The sequence below is a fragment of the Medicago truncatula genome, chromosome 1, assembly GCF_003473485.1.
Source record: "Medicago truncatula cultivar Jemalong A17 chromosome 1, MtrunA17r5.0-ANR, whole genome shotgun sequence".
Taxonomy (NCBI): Eukaryota; Viridiplantae; Streptophyta; class Magnoliopsida; order Fabales; family Fabaceae; genus Medicago; species Medicago truncatula.
The window spans coordinates 30,276,988-30,297,896 of record NC_053042.1 but is presented as its reverse complement, the minus strand read 5'-3'; the positions used below and the strand labels follow the sequence as shown (position 1 = coordinate 30,297,896).

The 20,909-nt window shown below is 32.9% G+C and overlaps 2 protein-coding genes across 2 annotated transcripts; both read right to left on the bottom strand.

The window, feature by feature from the left end:
* Positions 1–810: 810 nt before the first annotated feature.
* LOC25483852 (GDSL esterase/lipase At5g03610) lies at positions 811–3,727 on the bottom strand. Its single transcript, XM_013612566.3, has 4 exons — positions 3,557–3,727; positions 3,143–3,343; positions 2,429–2,709; positions 811–1,527 (listed from the first exon to the last, which is right to left on the bottom strand). The coding sequence occupies exons 1-4, from the start codon at positions 3,618–3,620 to the stop codon at positions 994–996; spliced, it is 1,080 nt and encodes a 359-aa protein (XP_013468020.1). The 5' UTR covers positions 3,621–3,727; the 3' UTR covers positions 811–993.
* Positions 3,728–6,934: 3,207 nt separating this feature from the next.
* LOC25483851 (GDSL esterase/lipase At5g03610) lies at positions 6,935–10,345 on the bottom strand. The gene is made up of 4 exons (XM_013612565.3): positions 10,135–10,345; positions 9,683–9,874; positions 7,735–8,009; positions 6,935–7,625 (listed from the first exon to the last, which is right to left on the bottom strand). Exons 1-4 carry the CDS (start codon positions 10,196–10,198, stop codon positions 7,110–7,112), a joined length of 1,047 nt encoding a protein of 348 aa, XP_013468019.1. The 5' UTR covers positions 10,199–10,345; the 3' UTR covers positions 6,935–7,109.
* Positions 10,346–20,909: the final 10,564 nt, after the last annotated feature.

The following is a 20,909-nucleotide window of genomic DNA, read 5'->3' as shown; positions in this document are numbered from 1 at the left end:
ATTCAACAATAGAATCAGATCCAAAAAAGATCAGAAGCAGAAAATCAAGATTACTTGAAAAATATCAGAATCATCTTCAAACTTGAGATTCATTCTCAAACATTAGATAGAAATTATAAATTTAGATAAGTGTACACTATATCTTTCACAAATCTTTAAGTGTATTTGAAAAGTTTAGATTCACCTTAGTGTGATCTGATTCAACTTAGAGAGAAAGAGAGAAATGTGATTGTGGGATCAAAATTATTATTGTTAGATCAAGATCACAAACAATTGTTTAGTCAATTGCAAAAGCATCACTAATCTGTTTTAAGGTCTAAAAGGTGGATTGTGTGGTTGTTAAAGTCTGAAGAGGTTGTCCAAAACTTGTAAGATCAAATAAACCGAGAAAAGAAGAGAGAAGAGTGTAGTATTTGAGAGGGTATCTCAAGCACAATTATTGGATAGTCTCACAATTGTGTGGAATGGACTAACTCTAATAGGGTGAACCATAATAACATCATTGTGTCATCTTCTCTACCTTTTATCTCATTTATTTGATAGTTCAGAATCAAGTATATTAATCTAATCTCTTCAAGTATCAAATTCATTTTAATACTTACTACATATTATAATATCCGAATCTCTTCTCAAAATTTGAGACGCAGCCAAAATTTCAAAAGGCCAAAATTCAAACCCCTTTCCCGTGACTATTAATTTTACTTCAAAGACTTGTTTTCTCTTGTTTGATGCATTTCAGTCCCTTTAGGAAGATGATGGTACGCTCATCATGTTAAAGGATGTGGATATCCAAAAATTAAAGAATAATAATAATGATAATAATCAATTTTCATAATCTACGCATTGAAATGAAATCAAACAGAATAGTTACAATCTTACAAACAAGTTGATTTTAAGGATAAATCAACAAATTAATGACAATAGAGGTGTTTTATCGAACAACAAACAAAAGGATGCAAATAGATGGCACAAACATATATACATAGTGAAGCCCTAATACAAAACTTGATAAAGATCTTTCTTCTCCAACTCATTATACACAGCATTCCAACCGGCCTGTGTTGGGTGCAACTGATCCCAAAAGAAAGTTGATTCAGGATTTTCACAAACCAAATATTTCTTAACCTTATTTAAATTTTTATAATCTACACTTCCACACTTATACTCACTGCTTACTCCGACGCAACATGGTTTCAAACGTTCCTTAATGTTATGGCTAGAAGGGTGATTCAACACTGACTTGAAACTATCGAAAATGTCTAGAATTGTGAATGTGGTGTGATCATTGGTTTCTTGATTTAACTTTGTAACAGATTGGTTCAATAGGTTATTGTGGAGAGCTACGAGGTCGTTAAATGTACTATTGCAACTTTGGAATGAGGTTTCAGCAGTTGCTTGAGGAAGACAACCAAGGGGTTGTAAAGCACCCACAACAATTCTCTCAAATCCTAAGCTTTGAAGATGAATCAAATTGGTGGTTGTTTGTTCAATCACTGATTCAATGAAAGATGGGAAAGATGGGAAACCCTGCGTTTATTCAATGAAATTATTTTGTTAACATTCATTTATAAATATATAAAAAATGAGTGCAATTTTTTATTTTTAGAAACCCTTCTAAATTATGGATTTATGTTTTTTGGTATTTTTCTATTATCATATTACGTGGATTCATTTTGTCCTTGTTAGCTTAGCTCAGTTGATAAGAACAATGCATAATACATGCAAGGTTCGGAGTTCGAACCCTAGGCCACCACCAAAAAATACTTGGATTCGTTTTATTTTTCGTTTTGGTTTTCATCTTCAGATCTACAATTTTGAAAATGCAATTTTTTTTTTAAATTTTCAAAAATACATTTTTCCTAACTTGTATTTTATCTTCTATCTTCCATCTATCATAATTGTTACATAGTAGTGCTTTATCTTTATAACTTTGAAATATTGTGTTAATGTTATGCAATAATAATTGAAAAATTATTTGTTCCCCTCGTCCTTTTTATAAGATTATTTTACAAAAATAACGGATGTATAAATATATTTATTCCTAATTTTTAATAAATTTGTTGGAGTAATAAACTTGTCATAAATATATGTGACTATTACCAAATAGTCCTTTGTATATAGATATATTTATTTGTTAACTTTTAATATTCCATGATACATTGATAATATTAATAAGGGCTTCACTTGAAAAAAAAAGTGATAAATGCATCTAAAAATTTGTAAATAGTCTTATATCTAGAGACAATTTTTATTTTTATTTTTAAAAAATACAACTTTTTTTTTTGTTTTTGTATATGGTCTTACAATTAAAGACGGTAGGAATATATTTTAATTATCATTATCATCGTAATTTTTTAATTATTGAGTCTCATATTATACATCCAAGAAATATAAAAAATAAATATGATGATTAAATTAAATAATTTACCAGGAAAGCTCCTCCTGTTTTCAAATAATAATTGTAGTCATTTCCAGCAACAGAGACATAAGCTATAGATTTGGTGATATCTGAGGGAGTGTATACATTTTCTTGAATGAGTTTGATTAAGGAATTGATTTGTGTTGTCACATTTGGTCCTGTAGAAGATATTTCAAATACACCTGTACCACCATAGGCAAAGTTCATCCCATACTTCAAATCATGCTTAGGCACTGTATTAGTATTCCATAAATTGTGAGTGATTGGTGATTTCAATCCCAAATACTTGGCTGCACAATATAAAAGAGGAAGCATATATAAGTAAAAGAGAAAGCAAACACTAATAAAGGAAGACTAAAATATGCATTTAATAAATAGTAAGGAACACTAATAAAGCAAACACTAATAATGTGGTGATTTCAATGTTTTTTTTTAAAATAAAAATATATCTATTTCATTTACCATTGGAAAACAAAATTTATTTTCTATGTTTTATGATATCAATAAGGGAAATGTTAACAAGTGTCTTCGAAACACTTTGAGCGTAAATCGTAAGTTTTTTATAAAATTTCGTGTATATTTAAATTGCATTGAAAATTGTAATAGTTTAGTTTTTTAAAGAATAATTTTTAAATTTGAAATGTTTAAAACGTGCTCCGAGGATACTCGAACATTGGACCTTGCATATTTTTTTTTTTTAGAGGGAAGGGTGAATTCACATACCAAGGAAGTCGGTTAAAACTCTACCGTCGGAGAATCTCCCAACTGGTTTTCCGGGAAAGGTTATACCATAAGGTACTTTCCATGAATCAAATATGGTTTTTATGGAGTTGCCGGTATCAACATACGAATCTCCAAAAACAAACAATTTTTTTGAAGGATGATTGAGATGGCGAGTGGCCTCAACTTGCATCTCCATTTGTCCTATAACAATAAACCATAAGATGTACATTTAATTAGTTTATAAACTAATTAGAAAGTTGAATATATATATTGATTATTAATATTTATCGACAAAACAAGTGAATATTTCACACTATTAACATGGCTTCCTAAAATGTTTATGAAAAATTTTATGATCATAAATTCATAAACGTGTTTCCATAAAAAAATGAACAAATTCATAGTAATATATACCTGAGAGAAGTACAAGTAATAGGGAAAGACATGAGAGGATGAAAAGGTGCTTTTGTGAGTCCATGATGATGACTAGCAATGGGAATGATGAAGGTTTTGAGATTTTTGTTGGGAAGTTAGAAAGGAGAGAGTAAAATATAATTGAATGCACAATGGAAATAGATATGGATATTGAGAAAACTATATGAAAACATGATGAATTAATTTAGGGTTTTATAGTGAAAGGAGGAAGACGTGGCAAACAGTTGGAATGTGAGAATTATGTTACAAAAAGGATTTGAATGGTTGAATTTGTGAATAATTAAGATTTGATTTTGTCATTGGGCTGCTTAGTGAAAACACGGTGGGAGGCTGAAGACTTGAGTAAAATACACTAAAGTTGGAATGGCCAAGTCTATTTTATACCACTTGTGAGTATGATTAGGATTACAAATAAAATGTCCATAAGATAAAATTAACATATAAAATATTGTTTTGATAATTTGAATAATAAGAGAATATTTTATACCACTCATGTTTTGCTTAAGTGTTTCAGAGAGCAAATCATAAGAAGCAAATTCAAAATAGTAGATTGTCTGGTAGAGTGGTAGTTACTACTATATAGAAGTAACACATACGTTTTTGACTACTAATATATGTTAATAATATATATTTTGTGAACACTATATTATCAAAATCATTGTGTACTTGTTTCTCCATGTCTATCATCTACCCTATTACATATTCACTTAACTCAAGAACACTAACTATATGATTAAGGTATTTTTCATCAAAGAAAGGAAAGGGTCGATAAAGTTTTAATTTGTCAAAAACAATAAAACATATTCTTTAAGCTAGTGATGCTTTCGGCTACTGGACTTTGACCATCTAGGGTACAACATTCAACTTCTTCACCTAGCAGCACGAAGCTCGTATTGCTCTCCCACAACCCCGTTTTCACGGTTTAGGCATCTCCAGTTTCGGTCACTTTCTTGCTCATTGATAAGGTAGTTTTCTATCTATTTTTATGCCTTTATTTTATTAGAAACTCTAGTATTCTTGATGTCATTTTAGTGCTATTTTACTACCTTTAGTTTTATTTTGACTTCTAGATGAACACCAGGCCACGAAAATAAGGGGAGAAGAACCATTTTCTAGTCGCAAACTCATAGTTCTCATTAGTTTTATCTTAATTAGTTTATGTTCTTGCAACTTCAACTTTCAATAAAATCCAGTCTTTTATTCATTTTCTTCTGTTTTTATTTTATTTTGTTGCATCTACTATGAATGTGATTGAGTATTCTTTTGACTTGGGATTATGGGAGAAATGCAATGATAGATTTCCTATAATCTCATTTCTTTCTATTTATTATGAGTTTTTAATGTTTTAATTTTTATTTTTTTTAGGCTTTCGCACCGGTTTCCGACCCACCAATGGTGGACGACTAATCCGGCTCATGCGTAGAGGCATGCGCACTGACCAAGTGTTGTTCCCGCTGGGAATCGAACCCGATATTCCTCGGATACGTCCTTGAAAGGAGCTCCTTGCCACTGGAGCCCTAGCAACTTGGTTTAATGTTTTAATTTTAATCCAATCTTATTGTTCTTATTTCTTGCAAATATAAAAGCCATATATTTGCATGATATGAGACGTCAAATGAAGATCTTAAAGGTGAAATGAATCTACACACTAAATAACCATGTTAATCTGATCAAAAGATTGAAATTCAACTGTTGAAGTTTTAAATCTAAACCAATGCAATCAAAGCTCATCAAATAATTGGTTCACTGTATTTCACACTTGGAAATTCCGAAATCCTTTTTAGGGAGCGGTTAAGAACTAAATTGTATTTGCATGAGACTATATAGAATTGTGAAAGCTGAACAAAAAAATAACAAAAGGGTCTTGCACATACTTGTATGCAAATGATCAGAAAATATTTCAGAATTTAAATAAAAAAAGGGATATGCATTGTCGGTGTAAACTAGTTTTACACCGACAACCAATGACAATCAAGTATTTTTAAAACACATATTTAAAAGTGAAATATAGTTTTAGATTGACAATACACCTCTATTAAACTCATTTAAATAACTTTAAAGTGAACATGACAGAAGGATGTAAAGGGTTCAATACCATGCCACCAAAATTGAAATTCAATTTAAATCTAATCAATTCATCGAAGCTACTCAAATAGATAAATCATTATAATTCAGGCTTAGGGATTCAGAAACCCTTTTCAAGGACTGTATGGAAATTCCTTCTAATCAGTTGTACTCTTCACCAAAAGCCTCACCACAGGACGACAAAGGTATTTGTCTATACATCAAGATCTTCATTTTCTTCATGCAAATTCAATTTTGCACACCTATATAAAATAGGCTAAAATATGATTTTAGTCCATGCAAATATGCCTCGTTTTGGTTTTAGTCTCTGTAATTTTTTTTTGTTGTTTTTGGTCCCTGCAAATATGTCTCGTTTTGGTTTTCGTCCCTGACCCCACTTTTGTGATGATTTGCACACATGTCACATAATGACTGAGCCTATTTATTAGAAAAATAGCCCCTGCAAAATCTTTTGATTTTTAAAAAGGTCCCTGCAAAATATTTTAGTTTTGAAAATAGTCCCTGAGACTATTTTCAAAAACAAAATATTTTGCAAGGATCAAAAACAACAATTTTTTTTTACAGGGACTAAAACCAAAACGAGGCATATTTGCAGGGACCAAAATCATATTTTAGCCTATAAAATAACACCAATATTACATAACAAAGTCTAAGTTAACATACCTAAAATTGTAATAAGCAAGGGTCAGAATACCAATCAATACGAAAACAGACGTACTCTTCTTTGGAAGCCGGCTCTTCACCAAACTCTTCACCATCAGATAAGGAGGAAGATATATTTATCAAGTCACCATAAGATGATGAAAAGCATGAACTTTCAAGTCTCAAAAAATCTGTTGAGAGTTGAGACAGAGAAAGAACTTCCTTTTCTTCCCGCAATTTGAAATCACAACTCCGTTGAACATGACTTTCCGAAGGATTGAACGAAGCATCGATGTTGTAAATCTTAGTCCATGATTCTCCAGTGCCATATTCATTCATAACCCACATTGAAACATCAGATAAAAGGGTTGAAACATTTCTCCAGGACGGTGTTCCAAGTGTGTTCATCCCAAGGATCACACGCTCAAAAACCCATTGATTAGCACGTTTAGAAAAACATGTTATATAGTTGGTAATTTAAAAAAGAAAATCAAACCCTCCCCTCCCCTCCCTTCCCCTCCTAAACCCTCAATCCAAACACACCCTTGGTCTTTTTTAGCTTGATATTGTCATCATTTTCAACCAGTTTGCTTCCAACAACTATTTTAGCATTCAACAAAATTAGTATCATATCAACAACAAAAAATAATAATCGATTTCCACATTGCATCCTTTGAAAGGAAATGACATGTAATAATACAAAGAAGCCGAGTTTAAGGATAACTTAACAAATTCATGAATAGAATGGTGCTTTATTAGACAACAAACAAAATGATGCAAATAAATGACACAAAGATACATAGCTCTAGTACAAAATATTGTGAAGACCTTTCTTCTCCAACTCATTATATACAGCATTCCATCCAGCTTGTGTTGGGTGCAATCCATCCCAAAAGAAACTTGATTCTGGATTTTCACAAACCAAATATTTCTTAACATTATTCTCGTCTACACTTCCACAATTATACTGACTGCTTACTCCCGCGCAACATGGCTTCAAATGATCCTTGATATTATGGCTTGCAGGGTGGTTCAACACCGACGCAAAACTGTCAAAAATGTCTAGAATTGTAAAGGTGGTGTGATCCTTGGTTTCTTGGTTCAATTTGGCCACGGATTGGTTCAATAGGTTGTTATGGAGAGCTACGAGGTCGTTAAATGTACTATTGCAACGTTGGAACGAGGATTCAGCAGTGGTTTGAGGAAGACATCCAAGTGGTTGTAAAGCACCTACAACAATTCTCTTAAACCCTAAGCTTTGGAGATGAATCAAATCGGTGGTTGTTTGTTTAACCACTGAAGCAATGAAAGATGGAAAACCCTGCGTATATTAAATGAAATTATTTGTTAAAATTCATGTCGAGGTATGAAATTGACTAATAGAGATATGAAGTTTTCATCGCTGCTCATATCATAATGAACAAATTTACCGGAAGAGAGCCATTTGTGGCCAAGTAATGATTGTAGTCATTTCCAGCAACTGAGACATAAGCAATAGCTTTGCTGAGATCTGAAGGAGTATAGACATTTTCTTGAATGAGTTGGTTGAAGGAATCGATTTGGGCTGTCATATTTGGTCCTGAAGTAAATGTATCAAATACACCTGTGCCACCATATGCAAAGTTCATCCCATACTTCAAATAATGTTTAGACACAATGTTCCTGAATTTGTGAGGGATTGGTGATCTCAATCTCAAATACTTGGCTGCACCATATAAATGTAACGTTATTATTGGTTAAGTGTAAATATAAGAGGAAACAGTTTGATAATAACATGTGTTGCATCTTTGTACAAGTAAATAAATGAGTCTCGTTAACGAGTGTTTCTGTGGCACTCTTTAAGCTATTTAAAATAAGCAATTATTCTTAAAAAAAATCAAACATTTCGATTTCCAAGACATTGATTACATGCATTTTCATAATATACTTACTAATTATGATCCTTAAAGAGAGCTCCGAAGACACTCGTTAACATTTTCCAATAAATAAAAAATTTGATTTGCATACGCTAGTTTGATTTCGTTAAAGTCAAATGTTACAATGACATAGGTACAAATATAATCTAAAAGTAAAAATCAACTTACAAGAAAGGGAAGTTTAATAAGTCAAATGTTACAATGACATATATATACTTATTTTTCTATGACAAAAGAGCGTATATAATAGATTAATAAGGGAAGTTTATTAAAAAAAAAAATTAATAAGGGTAGTAGTTAGCGTAAATACGACAAACAATGGTTGATAATTGAATTAATTAATTTGTTTGCTAATCTCATGATGTCAATAAAAAATGACACATAGCTTTCAAACTACTTCATAATTAATATTCTATTCACTCCAATCCCTCAAAACTCTCAATCACATTTTTTTTTTTTTTTTTTTTGGTTTTTTCTAACAACTCTTGAAGTTAAGATAAACGTTAAGAGCATGTGGTTAAGCATATAGGCCAAAGTGAGGAATTCACGAAGAATTTAATTCAGGAATGAAACTACTAATTAAAAAGATAGTAGTCATAAGGAAAGACAAATTAAAAAACTATTCCATGTGATCAGATTCAAAACTAGGTGTCGTTCTTATCATGTGATGTGATTTTCTGTTTTTGAATTCCAAATTTGTACACAAAATACTTTTTTCCCTCCAAGAAAAACAAAGCAATAACGATCCCGTGAAGATAACAGTTTTTTTTTTTTTTTTTAGAATGGACGATAACTCATTGGAAGAGAAAGTGCATTGTAAAATGTAAGGGTTGAAGTTCGAACCCTGAACACCCAATTTATTCACTTTAAAAAATAAATTTTAACCACTAAACTAGTGTTTTTTATTATAACAAAAAGTAGCTTTCAATTAACTAATACAATTTTATTATTTCACCTAAGGCACCAAAAATCTTAGGACCGGCCCTGTATGTGTGTATAAGCATTTTCTCTCACTTACTTCCAATTAAGAAAGCTTTGTATTAATCTTTAATTTCTCTAATAAAGATAATAATTAAGCATAACTTACTTATATGAAGAAGAAAAAAAAACTTCCATAGAAGATGCTCTTAGTCAACACAAGCACCTCACAATGAGGCAGCATTTTACAGGTGAAAAAAACAACCAAATATAAAATATATTATGGATAAAAGCACAAGAAAGATAAAGTGGCAAGCCAACGAAGAAATAAACCCCACATCTCAAAAATTATAATAAATAGAGAAATATAATACGGTAATAGAGCTAAAGCATCTGAATTAATTCGAAACGCATAATTTTTCATGTGAAAGCTAGAAAAGTATATAAACAAAATAATTTAATTAAAAAGCATGTACTTTGCAATGTTTCATTTGATTATTATGATAATAGCATTAGAGAGAGATGGGTGAAATAGGTTACGTACCAATGAAGTCAGTTAAAACTCTACCGTCCGAGAATCTTCCTGCAGGTTTTCCGGGAAAGGTTATGCCATAAGGTTCTTTCCATGAACCAGGTTTACTTTTTTGGCTGTTGCCGGTATCAACATACGAGTCTCCGAAAACGAACAATTCTTTTGTTGGATATTTTAGGTGACGACTGGCCTCAGCTTGCAGTCCTAACAATCAACAAATGTAAGTTTTTGATTAACCAATATTAATTAAGGAAAATCAATGAGATCAAGAAGTTAAAATAAAACGGGAACGTATATATTGATTATAAGTTGATTAAAATTGTTGCATGCGGTAGTAGATATCCGATTCAAAAGCTCTAAATTCTAACTTCATTATAAAATTAACTCTAGAAACAAAAATCATTCTCAAACATGTCAAAATCAATTTTAAACCTTCAGGATGATAAATTCATGATCATACATACCTGAGAGAAGTACAAGTACTAGCGAAAGCCATAGAAGGATGAATAGTTGCTTGTGTGAATCCATAATGAACTGCTATATATGAAAATAACCAAGGTGCCAAGGCCCAAGAGTTCTGAAGGGAAGAGAAGAAAATGTAGTTGAACGAAAAATGGAAATAATATCTATAACTTGAGAGAAGAAAATATGTAGGATTATGAGGTTTTATATAGTGAAAGAAGAGAAACGTGGCCAAGACTTGGAATGTGAAAATTGTGCACAAAAAAAGATTGAGTTGTTGAATACGTGAATAATGTTTGATTTTGTCATTGGGCTGCTTAGTGAAAAACACGGTGGCAGAATGAAGACTTTAGTAAAATAAACAAAAGTTGGTATGGCCAGGTCTATTTTATTTTTTAGACCAATTTGGGAGTAAATGATTAAGGATTAACAATAAAACTTTCATTGTTAATCACGTGTTAAAGTACTCTTTTCAATCTCCTTAAAGAAATACTTTTTAATTTTTAGAATCAATATGATCTTATGGAGCGTGTTTTGATTTATAAATGTTCCAGTAAATATTCAAGGTCGTTTTCAACTTATGCAAACGATTGACTTTATCAAAATTAGTGATCATTCCTGGCTTTTCAAAATGTTAATCAAATTAGCTTCTACATTATTCTCTATTTAAAACAGTAATGATATATCAAGTGAAAAGCATTATGTGTCTTCCTCCTATTAAAACAACTGTCAATTTTTCAACTTTCGGATTTGGTGGAAAAAACAGCAGATAATGTGTTAAGTTTGAATTCAGAAAAAGTACCTTAAAAAAGGAAAAGTAAAACTCAGATTGCACCGAAGATTCTACCGGATTGAGTCACGACTACATCGCTTTCTTTAAGACGAATCACGACACTATCTAAAATTGTGCAAGGTAGACTAACAATTGTGCGCCTCCAGGATAAAACAGCACAACAGTTCACCTGTTCAATTAAATATTGCACTGTAAATAATATACGTTCGAGAAATAACACCCTCGAATATGGTTTAATCGGTCAAAACAAGTCTAAGGAGGGAGAAGAAAAGAAAATCACAGGAAGCATCAACTGTGTTTTTTGGTGTGAAGAATGCATTGTGTGAGCTCTTTATTTATAGAGAAAGTTCTCTACAAAAATATTTCAATTGAGTACCAAAATATGTTATATTGAAGAAAATAATATATTTTTCAGTACAGAAATATATTATTGACTACTAAAATATATTTTCAGATCATGCTCTAAAATATATTATATTGCCTACTAAAATATTTTAGATTGTGTTCCAAAATATTCTAGTCAAACTTGGAAATTAAGAAAGCACTTTCTAATAATGATTATATTAATTATTTAATTTATCATTTTCAAACAATAAAATATATATATCAATATATATATTTTTCTAATGCTTACTTCGTTAAGTGAATCACATCATCGTTAAATTTCGTATGTTTTTATCTCTTTAAATAGAAGAAAGGGTCATGAACTTTGTTAAGCAACAGAGTTAGCCTTGTTATGTGGACAAAGGTTAATGACCCATTTTATACTTTTAGTGGAGGTTATATATAGTCATTGCACTTACATGTCAACCTTTCTTACCATCTTTGAAACAAAAGAGAAACTTCTCCATCTATTTCCTCGATTCTTCTCTTCAACCTTTGATTTTCTTATATGTCAACCTTTAAATTATTAAATGGTTGAAAAAAGTTCCATAAACTCGTTGATGATCGATGCACTTGTTGATTAGTGAAGGTGGTTTGTACATAGGGAAGGATAGGTAGGTGGACAAGGGGAATAAAGTAATTTTTGTCAATATGAATTAAATTTTGATAGATTAATATATATATATATTACCCTCGCACATTGACAATCTAGTGTTAAGATATGGTGTGGCTATAGTGAAAAAATCGGTCACTAAATCACTTAGAGACTGAATTAGCGAGCAGTTCAAATCAGTTGGAAAACTTTTAGAATATGGAGAATTAATGACCAAATGTGTTGGATTATAAAGACCAAATTGGTCACTAATTCGGTATTTGTTCACTTTTTTTTTTTTTATAAAAATAGATAAATAAATTTAAAAAATAATAATTTTTATGGATGAATATACAAACAAACATTAACCATAACAATTTACTTTGTTATTAATATCAAATCATATTTTAGTATAACCAAATGATCGATTGAGTTCAAGTCTTCACTATAAAATAAAATTATAGAGTTCAAGTGGTTAATAAACTTCGTTAAAGAAAAAATTATTCGGAAGACTTGACTTACCTTCCAACTTTGTTAAAACTTGCTTACAAAGTTACATATAATTAATTAAGGGTGATTTAGTGGTAAGAGTTTGGACCTGCATTTCCAAGGGAGGAGTTTAAAAACAATTGTAAAATTATAATTAGTTTTACTATAAAATAATTTATTTTTAATTAGGGGTGGTTCACCTACAAAGTTGGGAAGACTTTTTTATTGGTGTAAACTTAAAAAATTAGAATTCCGAATGCTCCTTAATAGTATTCATATTTATATGCCAAAGATGCATGAGGTACACACGAGTTACTCTGGTCAAACCACGCATTCATAAGATACAAGAAAGCAACAGATGAATTATGAATATCACTTGCAATTTGCATAAATATCTATAAATTTTTGGACTAACATGTATATTAAGATCACCTTCTTACAAGAAAAATGTTATCAGGATCAGCTCTCAAAAGAACGTATATCAGGTTCAATCAAAGAAATTAAATTAATACGCTCTTTCTCAAAAAATAACTTACTTTATTTAACTATGTGTATTGGTACACCAAAAAAAAAAAACTATGTGTATTATTTACATGACATATTTTGATCATATTTTGCTAATAAGCAAATAAAGATGTTAAAGGTTAAAATTGTGCATTGACATATGTAAAATCAACTAGGTCAATTATTTTGGAAGAGAGTGGTAGAAAATTGCAATTCGGAATATGGCCACGGGTTGGGTGATTAAGTTCTTTTCTTTTTTAATTAACAAAGTTGATATGAGCAAAAAGGTGGTGCACAACACTGATGTATATGCTAATGCATGATCATGAAAATGAAGACTAAATTCCGCCACTTAAATGCCACAAAGCAATATGATATTAACCCGCCGCCACTAAGGCAAACACAGTAAAACAAAATACCCGCCACTTAGAAAAATATATGCAAATATTAACATTAACACACCATCATGCACATGAACCAAAAGTCAATATTTTCATAATACTCATCTCTTCATGTTTTTCATTTCTTTCTTTATTAAGAATCTAACATTTCTTTCCCAACATCACAAAGATATATAAAACATAATCACATAAAATATATCATTCTACATCACATTTTCATACACAAATATCATATAATACAAAATTAAGAATAACCACTTTTAGAAAAGATTAAATTTTACTCTCAAATACATTTTAACTATTTTTCTTCTTAAAAGACAAGAATTGCTACCACTATTTAATACCACAGCCCTAGCACTTATTATGGACGTTTGGGAAAAAGCCCTTACCTTATGGTGCTTTTCCGTTGAAAGACGTCCCTAAGATTGATTCTAAACCAAAAGCACGAGCACGTCCTAAGATTGATTCTGACCAAATGCACGAGCAAGTCTTTGAAGTGCTACGCGAATAAAGAAATACAATTGGAGAGGTTGATAATAGCACTTCCAGACAAGGCCAAATCTTCAAAGGAGAAAAGGACTTAATACTAGAATATGAACAAGAGAATGGAAAAAGGGACGACAATATGACTTACCTTAAGATTTTGTACACATGCAAAGTTGTTGAATGATCAAGAGTTAAGTGATGATGAGAAAGTGGTGTGACGGTTTCTTTGTGAAGGTTAGAAAATTATTGTCTCTTGACCTTACGATGAAATGGCTTGAGCAGTAAGTAAAAAGGGTTTTATTGTACTCAAATGAATTCATCAAGAGGCCACTAAATATGGGAGTAGTAGTATCACCGTGAAAGATAAAGAGATAGAGAGATCATGCACTTGATTTGGGTCAAAAGGAAACAAGAATTACTTTCCACGTATAAGAAAGGAGAGGAAAATCATTTAGGCACGTGGATCCTCATAGATAGGTATTAGTGGAATGATTCAAAGAAGCAACTAAGTGAAGGTCAATAGCAATAAAAATGAATGGAGAAATAATAGGAACTGATTTTAGTTTCCTTTGAATCCTATTCAACGTAATCCACATCTCACTACCAAAAAAATGTTTACCGTAGAAGGAAGAGTAATATTTTGATACTTAAAAGAGACAATAATGGGCAGTGTGTAGAGGAGGATGTGTCGCAGTTGCATGGTATGGTAAATGATCACCATTGTTATGAGTGGTTGATAGCGCAGAAAAACCAGAAACGGAAGCTTGTTTAGAAGCACTGTTCAGAAGTTAGTTCAGAAGCAGTTTTTAATTCTAAGGTTTATGTGAATTAGAGAGAGAAGAAAGTTATGATGAAATTGTAATTGATCTTTATTGATTCTGCATACAAAATATACAAAGGAAGTAGCTTATATACAATATCTAGCTAGGTTGCTTGAAGCACAAGCAATGTAACAAACTCTAGATCTTATCTACTAACCTCTAACAAACTTGTAACAAACTAAAACAGAATGTGATTAACCACTGATTGTGATTATCACTAAACTAAACTTGAATTAAAACAAACTAACATCCTCCCTTAATTCAAGTTTCCACTTCCTTCATTCCAATCAAGCTTCTGAGCTTGATGAATCTGTCAACCTTCAATGCCTTAGTGAATATGTCTGCAAGCTGCAGCTCAGTAGAACAATGAACAATCTGTAGTGCTCCCTTGTTCACTTAGAAAATGAAACTTTGCTTCTATATGCTTGCTTCTTCCATGCAGAACTGGATTTCTTGCTAAGCTTATAGCAGATTTGTTGTCTATGAGCAATTCTATGGGTCTGCTAACCTCTATCTCCATCTCCTTGAGTATATTTTCAAGCCATATTGCCTGACATGCTGCCATACACCCTGCAATATACTCAGATTCACAAGTTGACAATGCTACAACTGGTTGCTTCTTAGCACACCATGAAATTGGAGCATTCATAAACTTGAATAGGTACCCTGAAGTGCTCTTTCTATCTTGTTTGTCTCCACACCAATCAGCATCAGAATATGCTATCAGCTCAATAGAATTTTCATTTAAGCTCTTAGGAAATAAAATGTCATACTGCAGTGTTCCTTTGATGTATCTCATCACTCTTTTGGCTGCTAGCAGGTGAGATCTCTTGGTTCACTCATGAATCTACTGATTATGCCAACTGCATATGCAATATCAGGTCTACTATTGCATAGATACCTCAGTGAACCAACTATTTGCTTGAACAATGTAGGATTCACAGGTTCTTCATCTTCATTCATCACCAGTTTTACATTTGTCTCAGCTGGTGATGATGATGGATTGCAGCTCATCATATTGAACCTCTTCAATATGTCAGATGCATACTTCTTTTGGTGCATCACCAATCCCTCTGCAACTTCAGTAAATTCCATGCCTAGAAAGTATGTCAATTTTCCCAAATCTGACATTTCAAACTCACTCATCATCTGTGATTTGAATGCTTCTATCTCATTCATATCACTACCAGTCACTATCAAATCATCAACATAAAGACAGATGAGTAGTTGATTACCTTCACTTTCTTTCTTCACATATACACCATACTCAGACTTGCATTTAACAAATTCTTGCTGCACAAGAAAGTTGTCAATTCTCTTGTTCCAAGCTCTTGGTGCCTGTTTCAATCCATAGAGAGCTTTGTGTAATCTATACACCATATCCTCTTTCCCTTTGATTTTGAAACCTGGTGGCTGTGTCACATACACTTCTTCATCTAAAGGACCATTTAGAAAAGCAGATTTTACATCCAAATGATGCATTGGCCAGTTTCTTCCACAAGCTATAGCAACTATCAATCTCACAGTTTCCAATCTAGCAACTGGAGCATATACTTCAAAGTAATCCATACCAGCCTTCTGCATGAATCCCCTAGCCACTAATCTTGCTTTGTGCTTGGCTACTTCACCATTTGGCTTCAGTTTCAATTTGAACACCCACTTCACATCTATTGGTTTCTTACTAGCAGACAGTTCAGTCAAATTCCATGTGTTGTTTCTGTTGATTGAGTTCAACTCCTCAATCATAGCATTCTTCCACACATCTTCATTCAATGCTACTTCATAGTTGATTGGTTCTGCATCTGCTAATAGTGCAAAATGAACAAATTCCCCTTCTTCATTAACTATATTATCTGGAATGACTTCATGTCCAGCTAATCTAGTTGAAGTAAATCTTTGTCTCACTGAAGTTCTAGTGACTTGATTCTCTTCAACATGCTCTTCAGGTTGAACTTCAGTATCAAGTTTAACATCATCTTCAATTATTGTGGGAATTGTGTGACTGGAACTCTTCTCTTTCTTAGTCCAATCCCATGCTTCATTTTCACATATCTTTACATCTCCACTAATCACTATAGAGTGATTTAGAGGATGATACAATCTGTATGCACCTGTTTCATGATAGCCAACCAGTATCATAGGCTCACTCTTGTCCCCCAACTTTCTTCTCTTTGCATCAGGGATATGCATATAGCACAATGAACCAAAAACTCTCAAGTGTTTTGCTGACTGCTTGCATCCTAACCAAATTTCTTCAGGAATTTGATTAAGTTTCTTAGTGGGGCATCTATTTAAGATGTATGCTGCAGTTCTTACTGCTTCTTCCCAAAATGTATTAGGCATCTTCATCATCTTTAGCATGCTTCTGGTCATGTCAAGCAGGCTTCTATTCCTTCTTTCAGCCAAACCATTGTGTTGTGGAGTATAAGGAGCAGTGACTTCATGTACAATACCATTGTCTTCACAAAACTTCTCAAACATCTTTGAGGTATACTCACCACCACCATCAGTTCTTAAAATCTTAATGGATTTACCACTTTGTTTTCAACTAAGATTTTAAACTTCTGGAACACATCAAATGCTTCACTTTTGGCCTTAATCAAATATAACCAGAGTTTTCTGCTAAACTCATCAACAAAACTGATGAAATATTTGTTTCCTCCTAATGAAGAAACCTCTAAAGGACCACACACATCTGAATATACAACATTAAGCAGCTCCTTTGATCTACTTGCTGAACTTGAACTGAATGCACTTCTAGGTTGCTTTCCCAACAAGCAAGTATCACAGACTGTGTTAGGTATCTCAATTTTAGGCACTCCCAGAATCATTTCTTTATCAACCAATTGATTAAGACCTCTAAAATTGAGATGACCAAATCTATAGTGCCATAACCAACTATCTTCATCTTTTACCATAGCAGATAAACAGTTCAATTCTACAGCTTTCATATTGGTCTGAAAAGTTCTATTCTTTGCAAGAGGAGTTTTCAAAACTAACCTTTGATGATTATCAAACAACTTAAAGGTGTTGTCCTTCATAGTAACTGAGTATCCTTTCTGAATGAACTGACCTACACTCAGCAAATTGCACTGCATTCCGGGAACATAGAGAACTTCTTCAATTATTGCCACTTTCCCATTCTTTCCTTCAATAGCAATATTCCCCATTCCTTCTGCAATTAAGACTCTATGATCTGCAAGTTTCACCTTTGTATTTCTTCCAGGATCCACTTCTCTTAACCATGTCTTGTTTCCTGTCATGTGATTAGAACAACCAGTATCTAAGAACCAACTTTCTGAATTGCAGCTCTCATTACTAGTTGTTGTAACCATCATGAATAATGATTCAGAATCTGAATCATCTTGTGCAATTTTGGCTTCCTCTTCATCATTTTTTGATTGCTTTCCTTTACCAGACCAACATTCAGAGGCATAGTGTCCAAATTTCTCACATTTGAAACACTGAATCTTCTTCTTATCAACTTTCTTCTTTTGATTAGAATTTCCTTCCTTTGATGATTCACCTTTATCAGATCCATTGTTCTTGCCTTTAGACCAGTTTCCTCCCTTAGAGTTTTTCTTCCCTTTCTTGAAGTTCTTCCTATCATAATCATCCTTTTTGATAGTTTGAACTTGCAGGGCTTGTTGAATTGATCTTTCATTGCTTCTTTCTGAAACCATCAATTCATGAGCTTCTAATGAACTCTGCAGCTCCTCAATCTTCAATGTCTTAACATCTTTTGATTCCTGAATTGCCACCACAATGAAATCAAACCTTGAAGATAGGGTCCTCATAATCTTTTAAACTATCTGTTGATCAGTGATAGCTTCACTACAAGCCTTCATCTGATTCACAAGATTGATGAGTTTAGAGATGTACTCAGAAATCTTCTGATCATCTTCCATTTGCATCAGCTCAAATTTCCTTCTCAGAGATTGGAGCTTAATCAACTTCACTTTATCATCACCTTCATGATACTTTGAAAGAATGTCCCATGCTTCCTTTGAACTCAGTGATTTTGAGATTCTTTCAAAGTTTCCTTCATCAAGACTTTGTTGAATCAAGAACAGAGCCTTGCAATCTTTCTTCTTCAATTCCTTGTGTGTGTTCCTTTGCACTTCAGTGGCATTCGCAGCTAATTCACCTACACCATTCTGCACAATTTCAAGCAAATCTTGTGCTCCAAACAGATTCTTCATCACTACACTCCATCTTTCCCAATTGCGTGCTTCAAGAATTGGAATATGTGTGTTGAAACTGCTGTTACCATTCATGGTGTTTCCTTCAGCGTTTCTTTCTACAAATTGCGTGATTGAAGATCTTGATTACCCCTTAGAACAAAACCAAAGGCTCTTGATGCCAATTTGATAGCGCAGAAAAACCAGAAGCGGAAGCTTGTTCAGAAGCACTGTTCAGAAGCTAGTTCAGAAGCAGATTTTGATTCTAAGGTTTATGTGAATTAGAGAGAGAATTGAGAGAGAAGAAAGTTATGATGAAATTGTAATTGATCTTTATTGATTCTGCATACAAAATATACAAAGGAAGTAGCTTATATACAATATCTAGCTAGGTTGCTTGAAGCACAAGCAATGTAACAAACTCTAGATCTTATCTACTAACCTCTAACAAACTTGTAACAAACTAAAACAGAATGTGATTAACCACTGATTGTGATTATCACTAAACTAAACTTGAATTAAAACAAACTAACATCCTCCCTTAATTCAAGTTTCCACTTCCTTCATTCCAATCAAGCTTCTGAGCTTGATGAATCTGTCAACCTTCAATGCCTTAGTGAATATGTCTGCAAGCTGCAGCTCAGTAGAACAATGAACAATCTGTAGTGCTCCCTTGTTCACTTAGAAAATGAAACTTTGCTTCTATATGCTTGCTTCTTCCATGCAGAACTGGATTTCTTGCTAAGCTTATAGCAGATTTGTTGTCTATGAGCAATTCTATGGGTCTGCTAACCTCTATCTCCATCTCCTTGAGTATATTTTCAAGCCATATTGCCTGACATGCTGCCATACACCCTGCAATATACTCAGATTCACAAGTTGACAATGCTACAACTGGTTGCTTCTTAGCACACCATGAAATTGGAGCATTCATAAACTTGAATAGGTACCCTGAAGTGCTCTTTCTATCTTGTTTGTCTCCACACCAATCAGCATCAGAATATGCTATCAGCTCAATAGAATTTTCATTTAAGCTCTTAGGAAATAAAATGTCATACTGCAGTGTTCCTTTGATGTATCTCATCACTCTTTTGGCTGCTAGCAGGTGAGATCTCTTGGTTCACTCATGAATCTACTGATTATGCCAACTGCATATGCAATATCAGGTCTACTATTGCATAGATACCTCAGTGAACCAACTATTTGCTTGAACAATGTAGGATTCACAGGTTCTTCATCTTCATTCATCACCAGTTTTACATTTGTCTCAGCTGGTGATGATGATGGATTGCAGCTCATCATATTGAACCTCTTCAATATGTCAGATGCATACTTCTTTTGGTGCATCACCAATCCCTCTGCAACTTCAGTAAATTCCATGCCTAGAAAGTATGTCAATTTTCCCAAATCTGACATTTCAAACTCACTCATCATCTGTGATTTGAATGCTTCTATCTCATTCATATCACTACCAGTCACTATCAAATCATCAACATAAAGACAGATGAGTAGTTGATTACCTTCACTTTCTTTCTTCACATATACACCATACTCAGACTTGCATTTAACAAATTCTTGCTGCACAAGAAAGTTGTCAATTCTCTTGTTCCAAGCTCTTGGTGCCTGTTTCAATCCATAGAGAGCTTTGTGTAATCTATACACCATATCCTCTTTCCCTTTGATTTTGAAACCTGGTGGCTGTGTCACATACACTTCTTCATCTAAAGGACCATTTAGAAAAGCAGATTTTACATCCAAATGATGCATTGGCCAGTTTCTTCCACAAGCTATAGCAACTATCAATCTCACAGTTTCCAATCTAGCAACTGGAGCATATACTTCAAAGTAATCCATACCAGCCTTCTGCATGAATCCCCTAGCCACTAATCTTGCTTTGTGCTTGGCTACTTCACCATTTGGCTTCAGTTTCAATTTGAACACCCACTTCACATCTATTGGTTTCTTACTAGCAGACAGTTCAGTCAAATTCCATGTGTTGTTTCTGTTGATTGAGTTCAACTCCTCAATCATAGCATTCTTCCACACATCTTCATTCAATGCTACTTCATAGTTGATTGGTTCTGCATCTGCTAATAGTGCAAAATGAACAAATTCCCCTTCTTCAT